General features: G+C 70.1%; 3 protein-coding genes across 10 annotated transcripts; all 3 read left to right on the forward strand.

The window, feature by feature from the left end:
* Nucleotides 1–529: 529 nt before the first annotated feature.
* On the forward strand, nt 530–10,531 carry GRK2 (G protein-coupled receptor kinase 2). Of its 3 annotated transcripts, none has more exons than XM_075755451.1 (21): nt 530–971; nt 2,436–2,512; nt 3,183–3,256; nt 3,605–3,706; nt 3,938–4,012; nt 4,489–4,550; nt 4,846–4,897; nt 5,254–5,345; nt 5,687–5,786; nt 5,919–5,997; nt 6,135–6,265; nt 6,621–6,715; nt 6,793–6,900; nt 6,979–7,045; nt 7,738–7,838; nt 7,986–8,052; nt 8,136–8,231; nt 8,325–8,487; nt 8,595–8,731; nt 8,981–9,094; nt 9,369–10,531. In XM_075755451.1, exons 1-21 carry the CDS (start codon nt 859–861, stop codon nt 9,528–9,530), a joined length of 2,067 nt encoding a protein of 688 aa, XP_075611566.1. In that variant the 5' UTR covers nt 530–858; the 3' UTR covers nt 9,531–10,531. The 3 variants fall into 3 exon arrangements, with proteins under 3 accessions (XP_075611566.1, XP_075611567.1, XP_075611568.1); XM_075755452.1 differs by having other exon boundaries at nt 593–971; nt 8,984–9,094; XM_075755453.1 differs by lacking the exon at nt 3,183–3,256 and having other exon boundaries at nt 778–971.
* A 1,075-nt stretch (nt 10,532–11,606) lies between these two features.
* ANKRD13D (ankyrin repeat domain 13D) lies at nt 11,607–18,874 on the forward strand. 4 transcript variants are annotated; one of them, XR_012835868.1, is made up of 15 exons: nt 11,607–11,803; nt 12,755–12,890; nt 12,980–13,104; nt 13,415–13,460; nt 13,554–13,697; nt 14,063–14,252; nt 14,452–14,518; nt 14,587–14,668; nt 15,416–15,477; nt 15,574–15,704; nt 16,014–16,171; nt 16,294–16,412; nt 17,416–17,579; nt 17,773–17,852; nt 18,226–18,284. XR_012835868.1 is itself a non-coding variant. In XM_075755454.1 (15 exons), the coding sequence occupies exons 1-15, from the start codon at nt 11,714–11,716 to the stop codon at nt 18,467–18,469; spliced, it is 1,881 nt and encodes a 626-aa protein (XP_075611569.1). In that variant the 5' UTR covers nt 11,608–11,713; the 3' UTR covers nt 18,470–18,874. The 4 variants fall into 4 exon arrangements, 2 of the variants coding, with proteins under 2 accessions (XP_075611569.1, XP_075611570.1); XR_012835869.1 differs by having other exon boundaries at nt 11,608–11,803; nt 16,294–16,397; XM_075755454.1 differs by having other exon boundaries at nt 11,608–11,803; nt 16,251–16,412; nt 18,226–18,874.
* A 791-nt stretch (nt 18,875–19,665) lies between these two features.
* SSH3 (slingshot protein phosphatase 3) lies at nt 19,666–25,875 on the forward strand. 3 transcript variants are annotated; one of them, XM_075755456.1, is made up of 14 exons: nt 19,666–19,772; nt 20,642–20,679; nt 20,895–21,060; nt 21,537–21,684; nt 21,751–21,829; nt 21,937–22,002; nt 22,618–22,806; nt 23,173–23,266; nt 23,378–23,506; nt 23,580–23,626; nt 23,948–24,094; nt 24,523–24,723; nt 25,032–25,287; nt 25,375–25,875. In XM_075755456.1, exons 1-14 carry the CDS (start codon nt 19,722–19,724, stop codon nt 25,639–25,641), a joined length of 1,878 nt encoding a protein of 625 aa, XP_075611571.1. In that variant the 5' UTR covers nt 19,666–19,721; the 3' UTR covers nt 25,642–25,875. The 3 variants fall into 3 exon arrangements, with proteins under 3 accessions (XP_075611571.1, XP_075611572.1, XP_075611573.1); XM_075755457.1 differs by having other exon boundaries at nt 21,566–21,684; nt 21,751–21,822; XM_075755458.1 differs by having other exon boundaries at nt 19,712–19,772; nt 21,566–21,684; nt 21,751–21,822; nt 21,937–22,067; nt 22,252–22,806.
* Nucleotides 25,876–25,941: the final 66 nt, after the last annotated feature.

A 25,941-nucleotide genomic window follows, 5' to 3' on the forward strand; every position in this document is an offset into this window, starting at 1 on the left:
ACACACACACACCGTGTCACACACCCACACCATGTCACACACACACACCGTGTCACACACACCCACACCGTGTCACACACACCGGGTCACACACCCCCACACCGGGTCACACACACACACCGGGTCACACACACACACCGTGTCACACACACCGTGTCACACACACCGTGTCACACACACACACGGGGTCACACACCCACACCGTGTCACACACCCACACCGTGTCACACACACACACCGTGTCACACACACCGTGTCACACACACCGTGTCACACACACACACGGGGTCACACACCCACACCGTGTCACACACCCACACCGTGTCACACACACGGGGTCACACACACCCACACCGTGTCACACACACCGTGTCACACACCCACACCGTGTCACACACCCACACCGGGTCACACACACCGTGTCACACACCCACACCGTGTCACACACACCGTGTCACACACCCCCACACCGGGTCACACTCGCTGGCCGGTGTCACGGCCACGCCCAGGTGGGCGGGGCGAAGGGAAGGGCGGGGCGACCTCGGGCCCCGCCCACGCCCCGTCGCGGGGCGGCCCTGCCGCCTGTCACACACGTACGCGCACGGACACGCGCACGGACACGCGCACGGACAGGCGCTCCCCTCAGGCCGCCCCGCCCGCCCATGGCCCCCCGCCGCTGAGGCCGCGCCGCCGCCTGGGCCCTCCCCAACGCCGGGCCGGGCCGGGTCCGTCCCGGGTCCATTCCGGGTCCGCCCCCCGGTTCCGGTTCCGGGTCCCGGTTCCGGTTCCGGGTCCGTCTGGGTCCGGTCCGGCGGCGGTGGGCGGTGGGGGCCGGTGGGGCCGGCGGCGCGGCGCAAGATGGCGGACCTGGAGGCGGTGTTGGCGGACGTGAGCTACCTGATGGCCATGGAGAAGAGCCGCGCCGCGCCCGCCGCCCGCGCCAGCAAGAGGATCCTCCTGCCCGAGCCCAGGTGAGGCCCCGCCGCTGCCGCCGCCCGCGGCTGCCCGTCCGTCCGGCCCTGCCCCGGTTCCCCTTGTCCCGGCGCACCGCGGGCGCTGCCCCCCCCCCCCCCCCCCCCCCGAGCCGGCTCCCCGGCCGCGGCCTTGGCTCTCGCGGTGGGGCAGGGCCAGGCGGGGCCACCGCGGCCCCGGCCCCGCTGCACCGGCCTCCCGGGCGCAGCCGGGCACACTCCTCCCGCTCAGCCGCCCCCGGCACGGCAAGAGGCACGGCCACCGCCTCAGGCGGGCACGCTCGCCTGTGCACACACATCTCCTGTGCACGCACATCTCCTGTACACGCACACACGCCCCTGTACGCATGTGTACACAGATGGGCGCAGGCACCCAGCCTGCGCACACCTGCCTGGGCGCGCACACACGCACACACAGACATCCTGCCTGGCGTGTGTACACACAGAGACACACGCCCTCCCCAGTACACGGTCACACCCAGCCGTGCGTGCCCTCTGTGTACACCCACTCGCCAGGGCACACACCTGCCCTGCCAGGCACGCCCACAGCTGCGCCCGTGCCCTCCTGCAGCCGTGCGCTTGTGTGTGCGCACACGTGTGCACATGTGCAGAGTGCTGGGGGGCCTGTGTGCACACAACTCTGCTTGCACACGCACACACCGCGTACAGCAGCGCACGCAAAGCTCTGCTGACACGCGCGGGACCTCCACCTTCCCTGTGCAGACACACACAGACGCGCACACGCGGAGTTGTGGTGCTCCCTGCTGCGCACGCCACCCCCGCGCCTGTGTCGCTGTTGTGCGCGCACCCCCGCCTGCCCACGCAACCCGCTCACAACTTCCCTTTGCACACCCAGCCTGCACCAGCCCCGCACGCAGCCCGGCACACATGCAGGCGCAGCTGGACCTGCACGGCACGGTGAGCGTGGCACGACACGCCGCGTGGAGCACAACGTGGCACACAGCGGCACAACACGCCCTGCGCGGGGTGCAGGTGGTGCACAGCCTGACGTGCACAACAGCCCGACGCAACACCCGTAGCGCAGCCTGGCACACGCTGCCTGGCCCCCACGCTCCCGGCACACACGTAGCCCTGCACACGTGGGCACGTGCTGCCCCACTGCTCCCCAGGGAGCAGGAGGGGACCCAGGCATGCCACCCCAGTCCCCACCCTCACTGCCAGACCCCAGTGCCAGGCACCAGGGAGGCTTTTTTTGGGGCACCCTCCTCCCCAACCTCCCTTGGACCCCAGCACGTGGGGCACCCTGTGCCTGACCCTTACTAAGGCCCAGCGGCGTCTCACACTTTGGGGGGGGACACACGAGATGGGAGGACGCGCACGATCGGGGCTTGGGGACGCAGGAGGGGCAGGGGAAGGCGTGCGGGGCACTGGGGGTGTCAGGAGCGGGGGGCTGCAGGAGGGCATGGGGCAGGCGGGGCACTGAGCCCTTCGGTGTCTTCCCAGCATCCGCAGCGTCATGCAGAAATACCTGGAGGACCGGGGAGAGGTGACGTTTGACAAGATCTTCACGCAGAAGATCGGTGAGCTGGGGACACAGGGGCTGTGGGGGACACGAGGGGTGCACGCAGATGCAAACAGGGACGCTCGTGTGCCTCACAAGCGCGGGTGGGCTGAGGGGCTGGATTGCTGACAGCCGTGACAGCAGCAGAGGCTGCGGCCGTTCCCCTCTGCCCCTGGCACGGCCTGGGGGAAGCGAGGGGGCTGGGCAGAGATGCCTGGGGGCTGCGTGACACAACCCCCTGTGCCACGTTCCCCACCCCACGTCCCCCACCCTGTCACTTCCCCCAGCGCCGGCGCTAACCGTCCAGGGCAGGAAGCGCCTCTCACTTCCTCCCGCCGGCTCTGGCGGTTTCCGGGCACGTCCACCCCACAGCAGCCTGCTCCGCGGTGCCCGCCTGCACCCCTACCCCATTGCTCCCCCTCCGCACCAACCTCCTCACTACCCTACAGTGCCCTATAGCACTGCACTGCTTCTCCGTGTGCAGCCAGTGTCCTTGCCTCACTACATCGCCCTGCCAAACCCTGGCCGGTCCCCTGCTTGTCACTTCCCCTTCCCCGAGCCTGGCAAGGGGGTGGCTGTTGGGACAGGCAGGCCGAGGGGACATCCCTGTGCCCCTCGGCCTGGGCTATGGGGCACGCACTGCTGCTCTGGGGCAGGCATGTCTCACGCCATGGCTCTGTCCCTGCCAGGGTATCTGCTCTTCCGGGACTTCGCCTTTAACCAGGCAGAGGAGGCCAAACCCCTGATGGAGTTTTATGAGGAGGTGAGATGGGGAGACCCATCTGGACAGACCCCCGTGGTCATTAGGAGCGTTGGGGGTGGGTTTTGGTGCCCACAGACCTAGTACAAAGAGCATGCAGGGTACCCAAGGGAGACAGTGCCCAGGGGGCCAGGAGGTGACACTCCGGGTACCCAGGGGACGTGGTAACCATTGGGTGCCTGTGGGACGTGGTACCCAGAGGGGCTGGAGCCGTGGTTCCCGTGTATGAGGTTCCAGGGGCTGCCCAGCCCCAGGCTGCGCCTGTCTGGTGCGGGGTGAGGGCTGTGCCCTGGGGCAGCGCGGGCCAGGGGGCAGTGTGCCCCCGTGCCATGGGAGCTGTGCCCTTGCCAGATCAAGAAGTACGAGAAGCTGGACTCTGAGGAGGAGCGAACTGCCCGGAGCCGCCACATCTTTGACCATTACATCATGAAAGAGCTGCTGGCCTGCTCCCATGTGAGTGCCGTGCTGTGCGGGCGCTACAGTGGGGTGAGGTCCCCAGAGCGGGTGGGAGGGATGTACCCCATGTTCCTGGTACCCAGTATCTTCAGGGGGAGCTCCAAAACCACCACTGACTCTGTTCTGGGAGCCACAGACCCAGCCCTGCCGGGCTCCCGCGGGGCTGCCTTGTCCCTGTGCCCCCATCCCTTCTGCCCAGGGTGACACGGTCCCAATCTTGCCCCACAGCCCTTCTCCAAGAGCGCCACGGAGCATGTCCAGAGCCACCTGAGCAAGAAGCAGGTGCCACCAGACCTCTTCCAGGTGGGCATCGCCCAGGACAGAGAGGGGGTCCCTGCCACCTCTGGTACTCGGAGGATTAATCCTTGCAGGGGGGCTGGTGGTCACAGAGGCCCCTGGAGGTGGGGAGGGGGGTCCCAGAAGGTATGGAGACCCCAAGGGATGGTGAGGGGGTCCCCAGCAGGTTGGGTGTGAGGGGGATTGTTGGGGGTCCCCATGGGATGACTGGGGGATGGAAGTAACAGAGAGGCTCCCCAGAGGGTGGTGATTGGGACCCTGGGATGCAGAGATCCCCAGGGGCGGTGACGTTGGGGTCCCCAGAGACTGAGGTGACCTTGGGTGGCAGAAGCATCCCCAGGGGCCTGGCAGTGGCAGGGTGGCAGTGGGGATATGTGAAATCCCAGGGGTGGAGGAAACCTCACGTAATGATGGGACCCTGAGGGGTACGCGTGACCTGGGTGGCACTGAGCACCCAGCGCTGAGCCCTGTATCCCCCCCAGCCCTACATTGAGGAGATCTGCCAGAACCTGCGTAGGGGCATCTTCCAGAAATTCATCGAGAGGTGAGATGGACGACAGTCCCACGGGGATCAGGGTCTCCCGGCCCGGAGAGGGGCTAGGGGTCCCTTCTTAGATAGGAGCTCTGGGGGTGTCTGTCCCCAGACCAGGGACTCGGGGGGCTCTTCTCATCTCCAGGTCTTGCCTGGGGTCTCTCTGTTCCCAGACGGGGGTCCCGGGGGGTGCTGCCTCCAGACAAGTCTCCAGACAAGTCCAAGGGGCCCTTTTGCCCTGAGATGGGTCTTGGGGGGGAGTTCTCTCCAGGGGCTCCACTCTTGCCCTCTCTGTGCTTCGTTGCAGTGACAAGTTCACACGGTTCTGCCAGTGGAAGAACGTGGAGCTGAACATCCATGTGAGCAGGGACCCCTGCGCCTCGGGGCACCCCGGGCACTTCCAGGGAGGGGAATGTGGGCACAGGGACAAAGCCACTGCCCCAGGGCTCACTGCCACTGGCACCCTCGGGCGAGCACCCCGCAGGGGCACCCTCGCACACCCCCAGGGCTTTCGCTCACTCAAGAGGTGGCTCTCCCACACCTACCCACGCTCACGGGGACGTGTGGAGCGACCTCCGTGTTCCTCACCCGAGGAAACTGAGGCAGGGTGTGGGACCCCCCCACCACCACGGACATGCGCAGCTCTTGGTACAGGTCAGGCGCTGCGGGACCCGGGTGTCCGGGCTCACCCCCACCTCCTTCTCGCCCCCTCCAGCTCACCATGAACGATTTCAGCGTTCACCGAATCATCGGCCGCGGCGGTTTCGGGGAAGTCTACGGCTGCCGGAAAGCAGATACAGGCAAAATGTAACAGGGGATGCTCCGTCGTGGGGGGCCAGAGGGATCCGTCTGCGATGAGGGGGGCGCTGGGGCTGTGGTGGTGGTCCTGAGGGCATCTGCAGTGGTGACGACAGATGTTGGGGGTTGCAGAAGTATTGCCATGGCTACGGGTCTCTGGGGGATACAGGGACGTCATGGCCGTGGGTGGTAGCTGGATGCGGTGATGTGGCCGTGGGTGCTGGCGGTGGAGGGACGCGACGGCGTGGCTGCGGTCGGCAGGGCTGTGGCGACGTGGTGGTGGCACTGGAGGGACGTGGTGCCGTGGCCGTGGGCAGCAGCAGGACTGTGCGGGGATTCTTTACCCCCAGGTACGCCATGAAGTGTTTGGACAAGAAACGCATCAAGATGAAGCAGGGCGAGACCCTGGCCCTCAACGAGCGCATCATGCTGTCCCTCGTCAGCACCGGGGTGAGGGGACGAGGGACCAGGCAGAGCTGGCACCCTGGTTGCAGGCTGTGGCGTGGGCGAGGGGAGAGGGACAGTGATGGGGGGTGTCCCCGGGGCACCGCCAGCACTGCGTGACCCCATCTCTCCCGCCAGGACTGCCCGTTCATCGTGTGCATGTCATACGCCTTCCACACACCCGACAAGCTCAGCTTCATCCTCGACCTCATGAATGGTGAGAGGCCCCGGTCCTGAGGGACCCCGAGTCTGATCCCCTGCTGGCCTGAGCCACGGGCTTGAAGCCCCCTTCCCGCACCATTCCTGGGGCGCAGAGGGCGGTGCCAGGGTGAGGACTGGTCCCTGTCGTCACAGGGGGAGACCTGCATTATCACCTGTCCCAGCACGGCGTCTTCTCGGAGGCAGAGATGAGGTTCTACGCAGCTGAGATCATCCTGGGCCTGGAGCACATGCACAGCCGCTTCGTGGTGTACCGTGACCTCAAGGTGACCAACCCCACGGGCACCCGCACCCCCAGGGGCATCCTCACAGGTGCCCAGAGGCCCCATTGGCATCCCCGGGCCCTGTAGAAACCCCCCCGAGACTGTGTGGGCACCCACAGGTATCACAGGCGCCCACAGACCCTGTAGGAACTCTCTCAGACCCTCTGGGTATCCTTGGGACCCCCACAGTCATCCTGAGACCTTGGGGAGCACTTGCAGACTCTATCGGTGCTTCCCGGTCCCACGGACACCCCCAGATCCCACAGAGCACCCCAGCCTGACCCATGTGGGCCCCCCCCCCCAGCCTCGCTGCCACGGGCAGCGCTTGAGCTCAAGGGCTGGCACGGTGTCTTGGCAGCCGGCAAACATCCTCCTGGACGAGTTTGGGCACGTCCGCATCTCAGACCTGGGCCTGGCCTGTGACTTCTCCAAGAAGAAGCCCCATGCCAGCGTGTGAGTGTGCCCACGCCCCTGCCTGCCCTGCCCGCCCACCTGGCACGGCCCCTGACCCTGCTCTGTGCCCCCCGCAGGGGCACCCATGGGTACATGGCTCCGGAGGTGCTGCAGAAAGGAGTGGCGTACGACAGCAGCGCCGACTGGTTCTCGCTGGGCTGCATGCTCTTCAAGCTGCTTCGGGGGTGAGCGTGCGGACGTGGGTGGGCACGGGCGGGCACGGGTGGGCACCACTGAGTTCCCTTCTCCCCTCCTGGCCGCAGGCACAGCCCCTTTCGGCAGCACAAGACGAAGGACAAGCACGAGATCGACCGTATGACCCTCACCATGGTGAGTTGGGGCACCCCGGCCTTTGCCTTGTGTGCCAGGGAGGAACGAAGCAGGCACGGACAGGGCAGGAGCACCCCCGTGCTGCTGTGCCCCCCACCACACACTGGCAGAGGCCTGGGGGGCACACGGGGTGTGGGTGGGAGGTCAGGGACAGCTGGTCCCTGAAGATGAGCAGTACCCAGAGTGTGTGTCCGTGCCCACCTCTGCGGGCGTGTGCAAATGTGCGTGCAGAATGACAAGTGCATGTGTGCAAATGGGAGTCTGCACGTGGGCGTGTTTGTGTTCACGCACGCCTGCGGGAGGGTAGGTTGCACGCAGATGTGTTTGCAGCGTCTGTGCTGTCCGTGCACACGCCTGCGGTGGTTACACCTGTGAGCCGCCGCGCACTTGTGTGCCTGGTGTGTGTGCACGCATCTGGGTGTATGTGCTTGCGTGGGACTGGGTGTGCACATGCACATTGCACGTGCGCGTGCCTGCACGTGCATGCATTGGTGCGTGCGCTCTGGTGCACAGGCACGTGTGAGTTTATGCATGCCGGTGTGCGTGCACACCTCCCCGTGTGTGTCAGTATTGAATCCTGTGCACGTGCAGGTGTGCCTGTGTCTGCGCACACGCGTGCCTCCCTGTCCCCGTACACACATGCCCTCGGTGCTTGTGTGCTCGCGGTGTGAGCGACCTTGTTTCTCCCGCAGACCGTCGAGTTGCCGGACTCCTTCTCCCCCGAGCTGCGCTCCCTGCTCGAGGGGCTGCTGCAGCGAGATGTCAACCGGCGGCTGGGCTGCATGGGGCGCGGGTGAGTGCCGGCGGGCACCGTGGGTGCCGGGACGGTGCCCAGGGCTGGGGCGGAAGGCAGGCAGGGAAGGAGGGTGTGCTGGAGCGGTGCCCCGGACCCAGGGCTGCAGCCGGCAGCCTGCAGCGCTCACCCCACCTCGCTCCCCAGGGCTCAGGAGGTGAAGGAGGAGCCCTTCTTCAAGGGCCTGGACTGGCAGATGGTTTTCCTGCAGAAGGTGAGGGGCACGACTCCCCCGGCACAGGAAGGGGTACAGGGGCACGGGCAGTCACCCCTCTAAAACCCCTTTCCCGCCTGCAGTACCCACCGCCCCTGATCCCGCCCCGCGGCGAGGTGAACGCAGCCGACGCCTTCGACATCGGCTCCTTCGACGAGGAGGACACGAAGGGCATCAAGGTACCAGGGCGGAGGGGGGCTGAGCGCGGTGGGGGGCTCTGGTGGCAGGCAGCCCCTCACCCGCCGATGCCTGCCTGCCTCCCTGCCCGCCAGCTGCTGGAGAGCGACCAGGAGCTGTACCGCAACTTCCCGCTCACCATCTCGGAGCGGTGGCAGCAGGAGGTGACAGAGACCGTCTTTGAAGCCGTCAACGCCGACACCGACAAGCTGGAGGCTCGTAAGAAGGCCAAGAACAAACAGCTGGGCCACGAGGAGGGTGAGTGGGGCCGGGTGCCCCCCAGGTCCCCCCCTAACAACCCCCCCCAGCTCTGCCTAGCCTGCTGGCCGTGCCGTGGGCTGACCCTGCCTCTCCCCGCCGCACAGAGTACGCCATGGGCAAGGACTGCATCATGCACGGGTACATGGCCAAGCTGGGCAACCCCTTCCTGACGCAGTGGCAGCGCCGCTACTTCTACCTCTTCCCCAACCGCCTCGAGTGGCGCGGGGAGGGCGAGTCGCCGGTAAGGCGGGCGAGGGCGGGGGGTGGGCACAGGGCAGCGCGGGGGGAGCACGGTGCTCAGCAGGCACACCTCCACGCTGGCATACGTCAGGGTGTGCTGGGTGGTGCGGGGGGAAACGCAGGGTGAAGGACGTGCACGAGCAGGTGTGGCATTGTGAGGGGTTTGGGGGCACGCAGGGGGGGCTTGGGGGGATCTTGCGAGGGATAGGGAGGTCTGGGGGCGAGGGCCGGGCTGAGCCTGTCCCCCCAGCAGTCCCTGCTCACCATGGAGGAGATCGACTCGGTGGAGGAGACACAGGTGAAGGAGCGCAAGTGCATCCTGCTCCGCATCCGTGGCGGCAAGCAGTTCGTGCTGCAGTGCGATGTGAGTGTGCGCTGGGTGACCCGCGCTGGCTGGCCACCATCCCCTGGGGGCACTGGTCACCCCTGATAGACACTAGCCACCTCCTGCCAGCTGCTGGCCACCTCCTGCTGGCTGCTAGCCCTGGATGTTTAGCCCTCCAAACCATCACGGGGCACAAATACAAAAGTTTGGGGTAACCCCACAGCCCTGGCACCCTGGGGAGCCCCCGACCACCCTGTACCCTGCCCCAGCACCCCAGGGAACCCCGGCCTGACCCATACCCTGCCCCACACAGAGCGACCCCGAGCTGGTGCAGTGGCGGAAGGAGCTGCGGGACGCCCAGCGCCAGGCCCAGCAGCTGCTGCAGCGGGTGCCGCGCATGCAGAACAAGCCCCGCTCGCCCGTGGTGGAGCTCAGCAAAGTGCCGTTCATCCAGCGCTCCGCCAACGGGCTCTGACCCCGCGCCCGCGCGCCCTCTTCCCCCTTCCCACCCCGCCTCTAATTTATTGGGTTGGGTTCCCGCGTGCCCCCGCTCCTTTTTGTCGTCCCCGGGCCAGGCGTTGGAGGACGCCCGGTGCCGGTCTCACCCGCCGGGTGCGGAGCGGGCGCGGCTGTGGCATCGCTGTCCCAGCCCAGCCTCCGGCACCGAGCTGGCGCTGGGTACGTGGCGCAGCTCGGCACCTCTCCCTGGCGTCTTCCCCGATCCTCTACGAACTCTCCGGCTAAGATGAAGGCAGCCCCCGTGCCCCCTCTCCGTGCCCGCCCGCTTCGCCACCGCTGTGTGTGCCAAATGGGGCAGGTGGGTGCCCAGCTCCGGCCGGGCAGGGAACCGGCCAGCTCGTCTCACCTGTAGCCTTTGCCCACCTCCCTGCGAGCCGGTGCCGGCGTGCCCCGGCTCCGCTGTGCCCGTCGTGTGGGTGCCAAGTCCTTGGTCTGCGTGTGTGTGTGTGTGTGTGTGTGTGCGCGCGTGTGTGTGCCTGAGGGGACCCCCTGTAAATACTGTGCCATGGGTCCCCTGCGCCCCCCGGCTGTGCCCCTCCTGCCACCCCCCTGGGTGAGAGGGGGGCACCCCCCTGCTTCCCCCCAAGCTGCGGGGCAGCGGTGCCCAGTTGGGGGGCACGGGGTGGCTGAGGAGGAGGGTGCAGGTGGGGCCCCCCCCCCAAATCTGCCTCGTGTGACACTGGCCTCAGTCCCCAGCCGGTGGGTGTAGGGGCAGGGTGTCCCCCCGGGCCCCCACCCCCTGTCCCCCCCCGGGCCCTGGCAGCATCTGTAAATATTGGTCTCCGGTCGGTCTGCTCCAGGGGCTGGGGGGGGGGCAGAGGGTGGCACCGGGCAGGGCTGGGGCCGTTGATGAATGAGATTTTAATGAGCAGAGACGTGAGAATGCAAAAAAAAAAAACCAACAACAAAAAAGAGAAAATAAAAAAAAAGAGTTTTTATAATAAAAATCTAGAAAAACACCGTCTGGCTCCACCTCATTGCGGGGTGACAGAGATGTCCCTGTACCCACTTACGGGCATCGTGCCCCAGGTCCCTGTCACCGCTGGGGATGTGGGCGGGGGGGGCTGCCCGTGTGTGTCCGTGTCCCCTGTCGTGTCCCCCCCCCCCCCCCCCCCCCCCGCAGGCAGGGTGGCACTTTGGGGACGTTCAGGTGGGAGTCGTGCCCGTGCCCTGCGGGGTGGTGGGGGTCCCAGGGTGGTGCTGGGGGGTGGGAGTAGGGGGTCCCACCGCTGGCCCCCTGGGTGACCTTGGCTGTCCCCTCGCCCCGGGGCTGTGCAGGCAGCAACTCTCCTGCCCGCACCGCTCCTGCCCGCACCCCGCGCGGGCGGCACGTCCGGGGTGAGGCGCACCGGGCCGGTGTGTCGGCATTCCTGCGGCCCGGCTGGGCCCGGGGCTGGGGAGCGGCGGGGCCGAGGCCTCGGGAGATTCTCCGGGGCCTGATGAGAGGCTTGTGCCGCCGCCGCGGAACGGAGCAAAACAACTTCTCCTGCCCGGGGCGGGTGGGGGCAGCCCCAGCGCGGGGACCCGGGAACCCGCAGCCCCCCCTCCCCGGATCCCCCCCGGGAGTCCCGGTGCTGCACGGGGAGAAGGGGACGGGACGGGGGTCCAGCCCCGGGCAGGGTGCACGGTGGTCCCGGGTACCTACTGCGGGGCTGAGGTCCACGGCGTGAAAGGGGACGGGAGTCCCGGGGCCCCGCGGGGTACCCAGGAGGAGATGCCGGGGAGGGGGCAGCCCCCGGTACCGGGGCAGGCGCAGGGCGGACCGTGGAGCCCCGGGGGCAGTCCCGGCGCGGATCAGGGAGGGGAGGACACCCGGTGCCCGGGGCTCCCCGCTCGGTGCCGCCGGTACTTCTGGTCTCCGGTGCTCGGCGCAGGGTGCCGCGGGGGGGTGGGCGGCGGTGGGGGGTGTCCTTACCCTGCCGTGCCCCGGTACCGGTAACGGGGTCCTGCGCCCCGTCGTGCCCGGTGTCGGTTCCGGGTGCCGGTGCCCCGACCGCCGTGCGCGGTGCCGGCCCCGCCCCGCGCCGCCGCGCTGCGCCGCCGCCGCCGCCCCCGCGCGCAGCCATTGCGGGCAGGCCCGGCGTTGCGGCCCGTCCGCCCGCGCGCTGCCCGGCGCGGCCCCGGGGACATGGTGGCGGGATGGCCCGGCCCGCCGACACCTTCCCGCTGCACCGCCTCGTCTGGCACAACCGGCACCAGGCGCTGGACAGCGCCCTGCGCTCCGGCACGGTGGGCGCCGCCACCGGCAAACGGCACCGGCACCGGCACCGGCACGGCGGGGGGGGGGGGCACCGGCACCGAGAGCCCCCACCCACCGCCGGGCAGCGGGCGCAGCAGCGGGGCGGGGCGGGGCGGGGGGGGGGGGGAGGAAGCGCGGAGAGGGGAGCAGCGGGGAGCAGCGGGGACCCCGGCACTGGGAGCTGCGGGGGGGGGGGGGTTGGGATGTGAGGGGGCACCGGGAGCGGGGGGGGGGGGGGGGGGGAGAACCGGGGACCCAGAGCGCGGGGGCGGGGGGCTGGGGGCGCTGGGGGGGCTGGGGGCACTGGGGGATGCTAGGGATAAGGGGCACTGGGGGCACTGGGAGGGCTGGTGGCTCTGGGACAGGGGGACTGGGAGCACTGGGGGGGGACTGGGGGCACTGGGGGGGCTGGTGGCTCTGGGACAGGGGGACTGGGAGCACTGGGGGGGGACTGGGGGGGCTGGTGGCTCTGGGACAGGGGGACTGGGAGCACTGGGAGGCACTGGGGGGGCTGGTGGCTCTGGGACAGGGGTACTGGGATTATAAGGGACTGGGAGCACTGGGGGGGGGACTGGGGGCACTGGGGGGGCTGGTGGCTCTGGGACAGGGGTACTGGGATTATAAGGGACTGGGAGCACTGGAGATGGAGCGGGATTGGGAGACTGGAGGCGCTGGGAGCACTGGGGGGACTGGGGGCACTGGGACGGGGATCGAGGTATCAGGGGACAGGGAGCACTGGGGGTATAATGGGGCTGGGGGCACTGGGACCGTGTGGGGACAGGAGGACCTGGGGGCTTCGGGGACGGGGGGCACTGGGGGACGGGGACCCTGGGCCTTGGGAGCGTGGGGGCTGGAGGGACGGGAGCACGGGGAGCACTGGGGGGGTGCGGGGTTCCTGGGGCACCCCAGGACGGCGGCAGTGACCCTGCCTGTCTGCGCAGCACGACGTGGAGCTGACGGACCCCCGCGGCCGGACCCCGCTGGAGCTGGCCGTGTCCCTGGGCCACCTGGAGTCGGTGCGGGTGCTGCTGCGGCACAACGCCAACGTGGGCCGGGAGAACGCCAACGGCTGGACGGGTACGCGGGCACCGGGGTCTTCCGCCGCCGGTGCCACCGACGTGGGGGCACCATCACGGGTGCCTGGCTGACCCTGCCCCGTGTCCCAGTGCTGCAGGAGGCGGTGAGCACGGGGGACCCCGAGATGGTGCAGTTGGTGCTCCAGTACCGCGACTACCAGCGGGCGACGCGGCGGCTCGCCGGCATCCCCGAGCTGCTCAGCAAACTGCGCCGGGTACGGCTCTGCCCCGGGCAGGCGGCGGGTGGGCACCTTCCCAGCACTGGGGTCCCACTGGGAGAGAGGGGAGCCCCTGGATCCCCCCAAGTCTCCCCAGGGCCTCTGTCTCCTCCATGACCCCACTTTTCCCGGGGACCCCCTGCTTATCCTGCCAGGCTCCCACCAAACTCTCCCAGGTCCCCCTGATCCCCGCCCAGGACCCCAGCAGGGACCCCCATCCCTGCCCCCGTTTCCCCAGGGACCCCCCCTGACTCCTCCAGCCCCCCGCGTCCCCCCCGCAGCTCCGTCACCCCCTCGTTTCTTCCAGGCATCCGACTTCTACGTGGAGATGAAGTGGGAATTCACCAGCTGGGGTGAGCGGGGCTGGGGGGGGGCCGCGGGGCCGGGGGCCAGAGAGGTGCCCCCCCACACACACCGTGCCACTGACGGGGCGCGCGTGCCCGCAGTGCCGCTGGTCTCCAAGGTGTGCCCCAGCGACGTCTACCGCGTCTGGAAGCGGGGCGAGAGCCTGCGGGTTGACACCACGCTGCTGGGCTTCGAGCACATGACGTGGCAGCGCGGGCGCCGCAGCTACATCTTCAAGGGGGAAGGTCAGCTCCAGCTCCCGCGGGACACCCTGGGACCCCAGATACCCTCAGGGACCCTCCAGTGATCCCGGGGATCCCTCTGGACCCCGTACGCTATAAGTACTCCCCCATAAGCATCCGAGATCCCCTATAGGGACCCCATTTCCCCCTTCCAGCAGCGCTGGGGACCACCTCAGCCTCCACATGTACCCTGCAGGGACCCCCAGTTCCCCACTGGGATCCTCGAGGCCCCCAGATAACCCTGAGATGCAGTGACCCCCCAGGCTCGGGGGTGTCGGGGTGCCACGGGGCGCCAGATGTGGGTGCCTGGGGCAGATGTGGGTGCCGGGGTGGCCGCGGCGGGCTCTGACCCGCGTTCCCGTGCACAGACGAGGGAGCGGTGGTGATGGAGGTGGACCACGACAAGCAGGTGGTCTACACGGAGACGCTGGCCCTGGCCATGCACGAGCCCGACCTGCTGCTGGCGGCCATGCAGCCCTCGGAGGAGCACGTGGCCGGGCGGCTGACGTCCCCCATCGTCTCCACGCACCTCGACACCAGGAACATCGCCTTCGAGCGGTGGGCTGACACCCCGGGACGGTGCTGGGGGACAAAGGGAGGGGAGGGGGGGGCCCGCGGTGGGTTAGCGGGAAGGGGCCGTGCGAGGGCTCGCACAGGGAAACCGCGCGCGAAGGGGAAGGAAACGCTTGTGCAAGAGAGCGAGCGGCGTGCGAGGAGCCACCCCCCGCCGGGGGGCTGACGCCTTCCCCCTCCCCAGGAACAAGTCGGGGATCTGGGGCTGGCGCTCGGAGAAGATGGAGGTGGTCAGCGGCTACGAGGCCAAGGTGGGCGCAGGAAGGGATGGGGGGGGACCCCCCCGGTGCCCGGCGGGGCTGACCCTGTCCCACGGCAGGTCTACAGCGCCAGCAACGTGGAGCTGGTCACCAAGACGAGGACGGAGCATCTCTCCGACCAGGACAAGTCACGCAGCAAAGGTGACAGCCCCGTCGGCCAATGAGGGAGCCTGCCCGCAGCTGGGACACGCCCCCTCCTGGTGCAAGGCCCGCCCCCTAGTGCAAGGTCCACCTCCTTCCTGGGTGGGATGTGTGTCAGGCCTTGGGTGCTGGGTGTGACCCATCCGGTGTGCGACAACATGTGGGGTGGGACCCGTCAGGTGTGGGATGCCGTGGGTGCTGGGTGGGACCCGTCAGGTGTGGGACACCGTGGGTGCTGGGTGGGACCCGTCAGGTGTGGGACACCGTGGGTGCTGGGTGGGACCCATCAGGTGTGGGACGCCGTGGGTGCTGGGTGGGACCCATCAGGTGTGGGACGCCGTGGGTGCTGGGTGGGACCCGTCAGGTGTGGGACGCCGTGGGTGCTGGGTGGGACCCGTCAGGTGTGGGACGCCGTGGGTGCTGGGTGGGACCCGTCAGGTGTGGGACACCGTGGGTGCTGGGTGGGACCCGTCAGGTGTGGGACACCGTGGGTGCTGGGTGGGACCCATCAGGTGTGGGACGCCGTGGGTGCTGGGTGGGACCCATCAGGTGTGGGACGCCGTGGGTGCTGGGTGGGACCCATCCAGCGTGGGATGCTGTGGGTGCTGGGTGGGACCCGTCAGGTGTGGGACGCCGTGGGTGCTGGGTGGGACCCATCCAGCGTGGGGCCCTGTGCGGGTGTGACCCGGGGGGTGCCGTGCCCCCTGCCCGCACTACACCCCCGCACCCCCCCTCTCTCCCCGCCAGGCTCCAAGACCCCCTTCCACTCCTTCCTGGGCATCGCGCAGCAGCACGGCACCCACAACGGGGTGAGTGACCGGGGCTGGGGAGGGGGGGGGTGTCCCCGGGGTTTTGGGGGGTCCCTCCCGGGGCGGCAGGGCTGAGCGGTGCCGGTGCCACCGCAGGCGCCCGTGCTGCAGGCTGCCAGCCCCACCAACCCCACCGCCATCACCCCCGAGGAGTACTTCGACCCCCACTTCGACCTGGAGACCCGCAACATCGGGCGCCCCATCGAGATGTCCAGCAAGGTGCAGAGGTGAGGCCACCGCCCCGGCGTGACGCCGTCCCGGGGAGCGTGACGCCGTCCCGGGGAACGTGGCGCCAGGATGGCAGGGAACCGATGCAGGGAGGTGACATGGCGCTGGGGGGGGGGGCAGGACCCCTGGGGACGGTGACGTGGACCCCCGGGATGCGGCACCGGGGTGTAAGGACCCGTGGGGGGGTGGTGACACGGGCCCTGGGGACGCGGCACTGGGTGTCAGGACCCACGGGGGTGGGGGGTGGGGGGGGTCCCAGGGGACGCGGCACTGTCGGGGTTCCCGTGCCCACGCCGGTGCCCCGGCAGGTTCAAGGCGACGCTGTGGCTGTGCGAGCAGCACCCGCTGTCGCTGGCGGAGCAGGTGACGCCCATCATCGACCTCATGGCCATCTCCAACGCCCACTTCGCCAAACTGCGCGATTTCATCACCCTCAAGCTGCCCCCCGGCTTCCCCGTCAAAATCGGTGAGGGGGGAGGCCGGAGGGGTGGGGGGGGGCAGGGGCGGGGCCTGTCGGGGGGGGCCACTGACCCCTGTACCCCCAGAGATCCCCCTCTTCCACGTGCTCAACGCCCGCATCACCTTCAGCAACCTCTGCGGGTGCGACCAGCCCCTGGGCTCCGTGCGGGTCTGCGCCCCCACCCAGCCCCCCGGCACCCACCCCCCCGGCACCCAGCCCCCCGGCACCAGAGGTGAGGCTGGGGGAGGTGGGGGGCAGCGGGGGGCACCTGTGGCAGGGGATCTGCTGGGGGGATGGGGAGGGTGCCCTGGGGATGGGGGGGTCCCGGGGGGGGGTAGGGGTCATCCCAGGGCTGGTGTCTGTGAGTGCGGGGTGCTGGGCAGTGGGGGGGATCCCTGGGCATAGGGTGCTGCTGGGTCCCTGGGGGGGGGCTGGGTACCACCAGGCTGCCCATGGGCACGGGGTGATGGGTGCTGCAGGGTGCCAGGGACCGTGGGTCCTCTGTGGACACAGGGTGGCGTGGCCGTGGGTTGGAGGTGCGGGGTGCTGTGGGGTGCTCAGGGGCACGGGACACCCATGGGTGTGGGGTGGTGTGGGATGCTGTGGGGTGCCATGGGGTGCTGTGGGTGTAGGGTACCCATGGGTGCTGCGGGATGCCATGGGGTGCCATGGGGTGCTGTGGGTGTGGGGTGCCCATGGGTGCTGCGGGATGCCATGGGGGTGCCATGGGGTGTTGTGGGTGTGGGGTGCCCATGGGTGCTGTGGGATGCCATGGGGCGCTGTGGGTGTGGGGTACCCGTGGGTGCTGTGGGATGCCATGGGGTGCTGTGGGTGTGGGGTACCCGTGGGTGGTGTGGGGTACCCATGGGTGCTGCGGGATGCCATGGGGTGCCATGGGGCGCTGTGGGTGTGGGGTACCCGTGGGTGCTGCAGGATGCCATGGGGTGCTGTGGGTGTGGGGTGCCCATGGGTGCTGCGGGATGCCATGGGGTGCTGTGGGTGTGGGGTACCCATGGGTGGTGTGGGGTACCCATGGGTGCTGCGGGATGCCATGGGGTGCCATGGGGCGCTGTGGGTGTGGGGTACCCGTGGGTGCTGCGGGATGCCATGGGGTGCCATGGGGCGCTGTGGGTGTGGGGTACCCGTGGGTGCTGCAGGATGCCATGGGGTGCTGTGGGTGTGGGGTACCCATGGGTGCCGTGGGACGCGGCGGGGTGCTCACAGCACCCCACGGGCCGGCGGTGCGGCAGGCTGGCCCTTCCCGTGCGAGGTGGAGGCGGGGGTGTTCGAGGTGCCGGCGGGGTACACGGTGCTGGGCGCGGGGCGCAGCGAGCCCCTGCGGGACGAGGACGACGACCTGCTGCAGTTCGCCATCCAGCAGAGCCTGCTCGACGCCGGCACCGAGACCGACCAGGTAAGGCCACGCCCCCCCGGGGCTGACCACGCCCCCCGGGGCTGACCACGCCCCCGGGGGCTGACCACGCCCCCCCGGGCTGACCCCGCCCCCCGGGGCTGACCACGCCCCCCGCGGCTGACCCCGCCCCCCCGAGGGCCAGGCCACACCCTTCTGCATTGGCCCCGCCCCTCAGCCCCGCCCCACCCCACAGGTGACCATCTGGGAGGCGCTGACCAACACCCGCCCGGGGACCGACCCGCCCCCCTACGATGAAGACCTCCAATTGGAGCGGTGAGGCACTGCCTGCAGGGGCGGGGACTGAGCCTGCCCCGCCCACCCCACCTGGGGCGGGGCCAAAGCGGGAGGGGCGGAGCCTTAGAAGTGTCGGGGGGGTGCGAGGCCCTGGGGGTGTGGCTTCCTGAAAAGGGGAGGGGCTTCCTGAAAAGGGGAGGGGCTTCCCGAAAAGGGGAGGGGCTTCCCACTCCCTGGAGGGTGTGGTCAACACGGGTGGGGCTAACTGCAGGTGTGGGTGTGGCTGGCAGAGAGGGGTGTGGGTCTCCAGCCCAGGGTGGACCCGTGAAGTGGGCGTGGCCAGTTGGGGTGGGGTCCCGGGAGTGGGCGTGGCCTGAGCGAGGGGGCGTGGCCACAGCGGCTGTCCCCGCAGGGCGCTGCAGGAGAGCATGCTGCTACAGGCCGGCCCCAGCGCCGACCCCCCGGCAGCCGGGAGCCCCCCCGGGGCGGGTGGCGGCAGCAGCCCCCCGGTGCCCCCCGGCTATGGCAGCTTTGCGGAGCAGCTACGGCTGGCCATGGCGCTCTCGGAGCGGGAGCAGGAGGAGCGGGAGAGGCGTCGGCGGGAGGAGGACGAGGAGCTCCAGCGCATCCTGCGTCTCTCGCTCACCGACAAGTAGCGCCGGGGCGCTCGGCACGGGGACAGGGACATCCCGCGTGGGGACACCGCACGCGGGGACGGGGACGCCCCAACCGACGCCGCCTCGCGCAGGCACCGCCAGGCACGGCCTCGGCGTGGGGACACCCTGGCGTAGGCGCCGTCCCGCACCGGGACACCCCGACTTGGGCACGGCCCTGCCTGGGGACCAGCCGGTGTCGGGGTGGCACCCCCCCGTGCCGGGGACCCCCCCGATGTGGGCACAACCCCTGCATGGGGGGAATTGATCCAGGGATCCTCCTACTCCCGGGGACCCCCGATCCAGGGATCCTCTCCCGCCAGGCTCGAACCTCAGCCCAGGGACCCTGACCTGGGGACCCCAACCCCAGGGACACCCCTATCCCCAGGACCCCCCCCCCTAGGGACCCCCACCCCTCCTCTTCAGTGTTGTACATTGACCCCGCGGGGGGCAGGACGGACCCGGGGGTCTCCGTGCGACATGGCTGACCCCTGTTTAAAGGTACCCCGCTTTTGGGGGCTGCAGGGCCAGGCAGGGACCCCCAGGCCTCGTCCCTCGGGGGCAGTGGGGGGGCCCCAGATGTATGTACATATACATATACATATATATATATATATACAGGGTTGTGTGCAGACTGTGCCTGGCGGGGTGATGGGTGGGATGGCTCAGGGGGCGGAGCCTGCAGGAAGGGTGGGGCCCAGGTGATGGGGTGGCGCTGGTTGGGTTCCTCCCCTTGGGTCCCCCCAAATCTGGCCCTGTGCCCCCATTCCCCCCCCCCCCCGGGTTTAATTCATACTTCTCGGGGAGACCCCTGCCCTTGGAGGGGGTGCTGGGCTGGGGACCCACTGCTGAGCCACGGGGGGACAAGGGGCTCGGGGGGGGGGGTCCCCCGGGGTGGGAGGGGGTCCCCCAGTCCTGGGGTGGGGGTGAGGGTTCCTGGGGGTCGGGGCGGGCTGGCACCCGTGGGGACACGGCCGAGGCACCCGGAGCGGTGCCGGTGTGAGGGGCTCCAGGGACGGGGGGATCCCAGGAACGGCTACGGGGGGGCGGGGGGGGGGCTACCGGGCAAGTCCCGCTCCCGGGGCGGGCGGTCTGGGGGTTCCCCGTCCGGTGGTGCCGGGGCGGGGGGGGGGGGCCGCTCCCGCTGCGGGCCGTGCCGTGCCGTGCCGTGCCGTGCCGTGCCGTGCCGTGCCCGCTCCCGTCCGGGCGGGGCAGTGGCGGCGCTTCCTGGTGCGGCGGGGCGGCGCGGCGGGGCATGGCGCTGGTCACCGTGCGGCGGGCGGCGGGTTCCGCCGGGGGCCCCGCGGTGAGTTGCGGGACGGGACCGGGGACCGGGGACCGGGACGGGATCGGGATACCCCAGCGCCGGCGGCAGCTCGGTAGGGCCGGCCCGGAGGCCGCCGGGTGCTGCCGGGACGGGGAGAGGCTGCCGGCAGCGGGGGCGGGCGGGCGGTCCCGGCTCCCCGGGAGCTCCGGTAGGAAGCGCGGGGGCTCCCGGCGGGGCCGGGGGGGGGGGGGGTACGGGCTGTCCCGGCTGCTCCCAGCGCGGGGGAGGGAAGGCTGCCCCGGTCGCTCCCGGTGGAGGCTTATCGCCGGTGCAGGTTACCGGGAGCCCGGTTGCTCCCAGCACACGTTGGGGTCTCCTCTGCTCCCGGCTGGGGGTTGCCCCGTAGTTGGGGGGGGGGGGGGGATGGAGGGGGGTGTGCGTGTGGGCGGTTGTCCCCAGTTGTTCCCACTGTCCCCACGGCTCCCAGTATCTTCACTGTCCCAGTGGCTCCCAGTGCCCCTGCCTCCCCCCTGCCTCCAGTAACCACAGGGCCTTATCGGGGTGCACAGCCCAGCCCCCCCCCCCAGCGCACTTCCCCACTGGGCAGCACCCAGCCGGGGGCCGGGGGGGGGGGGCACAGGGACAGGACCCCCCCTGGCATCCCAGGGCGGATCCCCAGGGATTTGCCTCCCCAGGGGGACCCCTCCCAGGGCCCCCACGCTCCCCCACAGGGCCCGGGCAATGCCCCGTGCTGCCGGCACGGTGGGTTTGGCAGGGTGTCCCTGACCCCCCACCCCCCCGGTGCCGGGCGGAATGTGCCGGGGGGTGCTTGCCGGGCACCCCGGGCACGGTCCGTGTCCCGGGGCATGCTCCCCCGGGGGCACTACCCCCCGACTCGTGCTTTGCAGAAGGAAGATGCACCCAGGCGCGGCCAGCTGCAGCGGCGGTGAGAAGGGGCTCCAAAGCCACGGGTTGGGGGGCACTGGGGTGGGGGGGGGAACGCAGCTACCCCCTGAGGACCGTTTCCTCCCCCCGTGCTGTCCCAGCCCCCCCAGTTCCCCCCCAACTCTGGGGAGCGCTCTGGGGGTACCCCAGCCATGAGGGCTGGGTCCTGCTGCGGGCTGGGCCCCACGTCCCGCTCAGGACCCTCCTGCCCCCCAGGCAGAGCTTCGTCATGGTCAAGGGGGCCGCCATGCTGCTGCCCGCGGAGGAGCCGCTGGTGGCCGAGCCCCCCCCGGCTGTGCCCCCCGGCCAGGCCCCGGGGCGGCAGGAACAGCACCTGCAGCTCATGATGCAGCTGCTGCGCCCCCAGGACGCCATCCAGCTGGTAGGGGATGGGCATGGGATGGGAATGGGATGGGGACAGGAATGGGGACGGTGACGGTGATGGCAACGGGATGGGGATGGTGGCAGGGACAGGGATGGTGACAGGGATGGGATGGAGATGAGATGGGGACGGTGAAAGAGGTGGAATGGGAAGGGGGTGGAAGGAACAGGATGAGGATGGGATGGGATATGGATGGGGATGGGGACAGTGAAAGAGATGGAATGGGAAGGGGATGGGGACAGGGATGGGACGGAATGGGGATGGGGACAGGAAGGGGATGGGGATGGGATGGGACGGAACAGGATGGGGTGAGGATGGGGATGTGATAGGATGGGATGAGGACAGGATGAGGATGGGGATGGAATGGGATGGGGACAGGATGGGGATGGGATACAGCCCAGCCTGCCCCGCAGTGTGCTTGATGCTGCTCCCCGGCACTGGGGGGCAGATCCCACAGTGCTCACCCGGGGGTGCAGGGGGCACCCCTCATGCCTCCCACCCCCAGGCGGTGCGGCTGGAGTCAGCGCGGCCGCGGCGGGTGCGGTACCTGCTGGTGGTGCGGCCCGAGGAGGTGGGAGCCGAGGGGCAGACGGCGCTGCTGGGTGTGGACTTCGCCCATGAGGGGTGAGCGGGGCGTTGGGGGGGGGTGCAGGGGGGGCGGCCGCACCCCCTGACCCCTGCCCGTCCCAGGGCCGCCCGCTGCACCCTGGGCATGGTGCTGCCCCTCTGGAGCGACACCCAGGTCTTCCTCGACGGCGATGGGTAAGGGGTAGGTGGGGCTGCTGGGAAGGAGAGGGGCTTATGAGGGTGGGGCTCATGGGATTAGGTGGGGCTGGGGTGCCCACCCTGACCCACGAGTCTCCCCACGGTGCCCAGGGGCTTCAGCGTGACATCAGGGGGGCAGACCCGCATCTTCAAGCCCATCTCTGTCCAGACCATGTGGTGAGCGAACCCCGGGTGTGTCCGTGGGCACGGGGGACGTGGGCACCGCCGTGGGCACGGGGGACGTGGGTACCACCGCAGTCACAGGGGACATGGGTACCACCGCAGTCACGGGGGACGTGGGTACCACCACAGTCATGGGGGACGTGGGCACCACCGTGGGCACGGGGGACGTGGGTACCACCACAGTCATGGGGGACGTGGGCACCACCGTGGGCACGGGGGACGTGGGCACCGCCGTGGGCACAGGGGACGTGGGTACCACCGCAGTCACGGGGGACGTGGGTACCACCACAGTCATGGGGGACGTGGGCACCACCGTGGGCACGGGGGACGTGGGCACTGCCATGGGAGATGTGGACATCACCGTGGGCACAGGGACATGGGCACCATCGTGGGCATGGGGGCTTGGGCACCGCCACGGGCACCTGGGCACAGTCATGGGAACGGGGCCGTGGTGGGGGGAGGTTGGCCACGGCCACGGGCCACCCAGCTGCATCCACCTGGGAGAGGGGAGGTGGCACCCACGTCCGGGGGTGCCCTGGCTGTGGCGGTGGGGAGGAGACGCGGGCGGTGCCGGGGCGGTGCGGTCGTGGCAGGGGTGGCGTGCGGCAGGGCCGTGCTGCAGGAGCTGCACCGCGCCTGCGAGGAGGCGTCCCGCGGCGGGCACATCCCCGGCGGCCCGGCGCTGGCCTGGGCCCGCGGCTACACGTCGGCGCTGACGTCGGACCAGAGCTGCCTCAACGAGTGGCTGGCCATGGCTGACCTCGAGTCCGTGCGTCCCGCCTCGCCCCCGTCCCTCCGGTATGCCCCGCCCCTTGCCCCGCCCTCTTCGGCCTGCTGGCCAATGAAGCACTGCTGCCGGGCTGGGGAGCCTTGGGGTGGGGCAGTAGGGCGGGGCTTGTGGTAAAGGAGTGGGGTGATTGGGTGGGGCTCTGCTTGGAAGGAGGGGCTTGTGTTGGGGGCGGGATCTGGGTTGAGGGTGTGGCTAATGGAGGGGCGGGGCTTGTCTGGGCAGGGGTGGGGCTTAAAGGAACTGGGTGGAGCTTCTGGTGTGGGGAGGCGGGGCTTGTGCTTGGGGGTGGGGCTTGGGACCGAGGAGGCGGGGCCTGGGCAGGGCGGGGCGGGTGAGCGCTGCCGCCGCCGGTGACGCGGTGCTGCGGGTGCCAGGCCGGCGGCGCCAGAACTGTCGGAGCAGGCGGTGCGGACGCTGCTGCGGGACGTGATGGCCGCCGCCGACCTGGAGAGTGTCACCTCCAAGGAGGTGGGTGCCACCAGGCAGGGGCTCCCGGCGGGCCGAGGGTCCGACTCGCAGGCAGGAGCGGGCAGGGACAGGCAGGCAAAGGGCCGTCCCTCACCCCGCGGCGATGCCCAGGTGCGGGAGGAGCTGGAGCGGTGCACGGGGCACAGCCTGGCCCAGCATAAGGACTTCATCGACAACGAGATGCTGCTGGTGCTGGCGCAGATGGACCGTCCCTCCCGCGTCTTCCCACACCTCTACCTGGTGGGCAGCGGGGCGGGCAGGGCAGGCAGGGCGGGCAGGGCTGTCCACACCCCTCACCGCTGCCACCACGCAGGGCTCCGAGTGGAACGCGGCCAACCTGGAGGAGCTGCAGCAGAACCGGTGAGCGTGGGGTGGCACGGGGTCATCTGGGGTGTCATGGTGGGGTGGCACGGGGTCATCATGGAGCGTCGTGGTAGTGCAGGTATGAGGTCATCACGGCGGGTTGAGTATAGGATCATCGTGGGACACCCGTGGGGGTGGGCATGGGTCTTTGTAGGGCACCCAGCAGGGTGGGCATGGGCTCATCGTGGGACACTTGGCAGGGTGGGTGCAGCAGGGCTGTGGCACGGCGGTGGGGTGGGCATGGGGCACTGTGGGGCACCCCACAGAGCACGGGCAGAGCCCCAACCCTGCGTGCCCACTGTCCCCCCTGCACCGCAGGGTCACCCACATCCTGAACGTGGCGCGGGAGATCGACAACTTCTTCCCGGCGCTGTTCACCTACATGAACGTACGGGTGTACGATGAGGAGACGGCCCAGCTCCTGCCCCATTGGAACGACACCTTCCTCTTCCTCTCCCATGTCCGGTCAGTGGGGCCAGGGCAGCCCTGGGGCACAGGGGCACGGTGGGGTGGGGGCTATCGGGGGGCACACAAGGGGGACGCGGGGCACGGGGGCCACAGAGGGACAGGGGCAAGCTGGGGGGCACATGGGTGGGGGTGCACGGAGGGGTGTCTTGATGACTGAGATGCCACGGGGACACTGGGAGCGCTGGGAGCTGGGGAGCTCTGGGGCATTGGGTCTCTGGGGACACAGGGAGCCCTGGGAACTGGGGTCCCTGGGGACACTGGGAGCACTGGGGCACTGATACACTGGGGACAGTGGTAGCCCTGGGGACAGGGGAACCCTGGGGACATGGGGAGCCTTGGGGCACGGGGTGCCTGGGGACACCTGGGTGGCTGGGGACACACGGGGAGCACCAGGAGCTCGGTGGCAGCACGAGTGGGTGCCGCAGGGCCAGCGGTGGCCGGGCGCTGGTGCACTGCCGCATGGGGCTGAGCCGTTCGGCGGCCACGGTGCTGGCCTACGCCATGAAGGAGTTCGGGTGGCCCCTGGAACGGGCGCTGCGGCACGTCCGGCACTGCCGCCCCAGCGTCCTGCCCAACCCCGGCTTCATGCGCCAGCTCGACTTCTACCAGGGCATCCTGCGCGCCAGGTGGGCGGGGCAAGGGGCGGGGTGGGACATGCCCTGTGGGCAGGGTGGGTGGGGGTGTGGTATAACCGCACCCCTTTGGACAGGAGTGGGAGGGGCTTGTTGTGGCCACACCCCCTTGGGTGGTGTGGGTGGGGCCTGCCTGTGGCCACGCCCCTCTAGTCACAGGTGGGTGGGGTTTCCTGGTGGGGCAGGGTGGGCTTTGGTGGAGCTGCCATGGCCGTGGGGGTGGAGCCTGTGGGAGCCCCGCCCAGAAGGTGGGTGGGGCGGGGCAGGGGCGGGGCCGGCCGCTGACAGCAGGTGTGCGGCAGCCGGCACAGCAGCCTCTGGGAGCCCAAGGCGGCGGAGCGGGCACCCCAGCCCGAGGAGGGCCCGGAGGTCGCCCCGGGGGACGAGGGGGGCCTGTCCCCTGCCCCATCCCCGCAGCCCCCTGAGGAGGCGAGCAGGTCGGGGCTGTTGGGGGCTTCCCGGCGCCCCCGCATCTCCCTCTGCGCCGTCATGCGGAGCATCAGCCAGATGGAGTCTCCCGAGCCCCCCGAGCTGCCGGTGGAGCCCTTCGCCGGGGAGGTGAGTGCAGGGCAGGGGCAGGCTGTGGGTGAGGGGCGGGCCACGGGGTCACGGCGCTGGCTGAGCCCCCTTGTTCCCCTCCCGCAGGTGTTCGCGGCCGCGGAGGCAGCGGGGGTGCCGGGGGGTGCCCCCCCAGGAGCACGGCCCTCCTCCAGGCCCCGCCGAGTGGTGCGCCAGGCCAGCCTGGATGGAGGCCCCGCCCCTAGCTGTGACCACGCCCCCACAGACGACCCCACCCCAATCGCCACCAGTTGTGGCTCCGCCCCTTCTTCCCATCCTGACCCCGCCCACTGCCCCACCCCTGCCGCTGACCCAGCCCCCCACCTCCCCTCTGCCCCGCCCACTGCCCCCTAACCAGGGGGCGGGGCTTGGGATGGGGCACCACTGCTGCCTTAGCAACATGGGGAAGGGGCGGAGCCTAGGCCCCCTGGAGGCGTGGCCAGGGAGCCGGCACACACACACACACCCCCCCCAGACACTGCCTGCACTTTGGGGGACAGAGGTGGCCCTGCCTCGACCCCCCCCACGCACAGGGCCCTGCTGCCACCCCTCACTGCGCCAGCACTGAGAATAAAGAGTGGAAATGGCTGCCGCTGGCGTGGGTCCTGCGCAGGGGTGGCTTTGTGGGCAGTGGGGACAAGCGTGGGGCCTCCT

This window comes from Balearica regulorum, chromosome 5 (assembly GCF_011004875.1).
Source record: "Balearica regulorum gibbericeps isolate bBalReg1 chromosome 5, bBalReg1.pri, whole genome shotgun sequence".
Lineage (NCBI taxonomy): Eukaryota > Metazoa > Chordata > Aves > Gruiformes > Gruidae > Balearica > Balearica regulorum.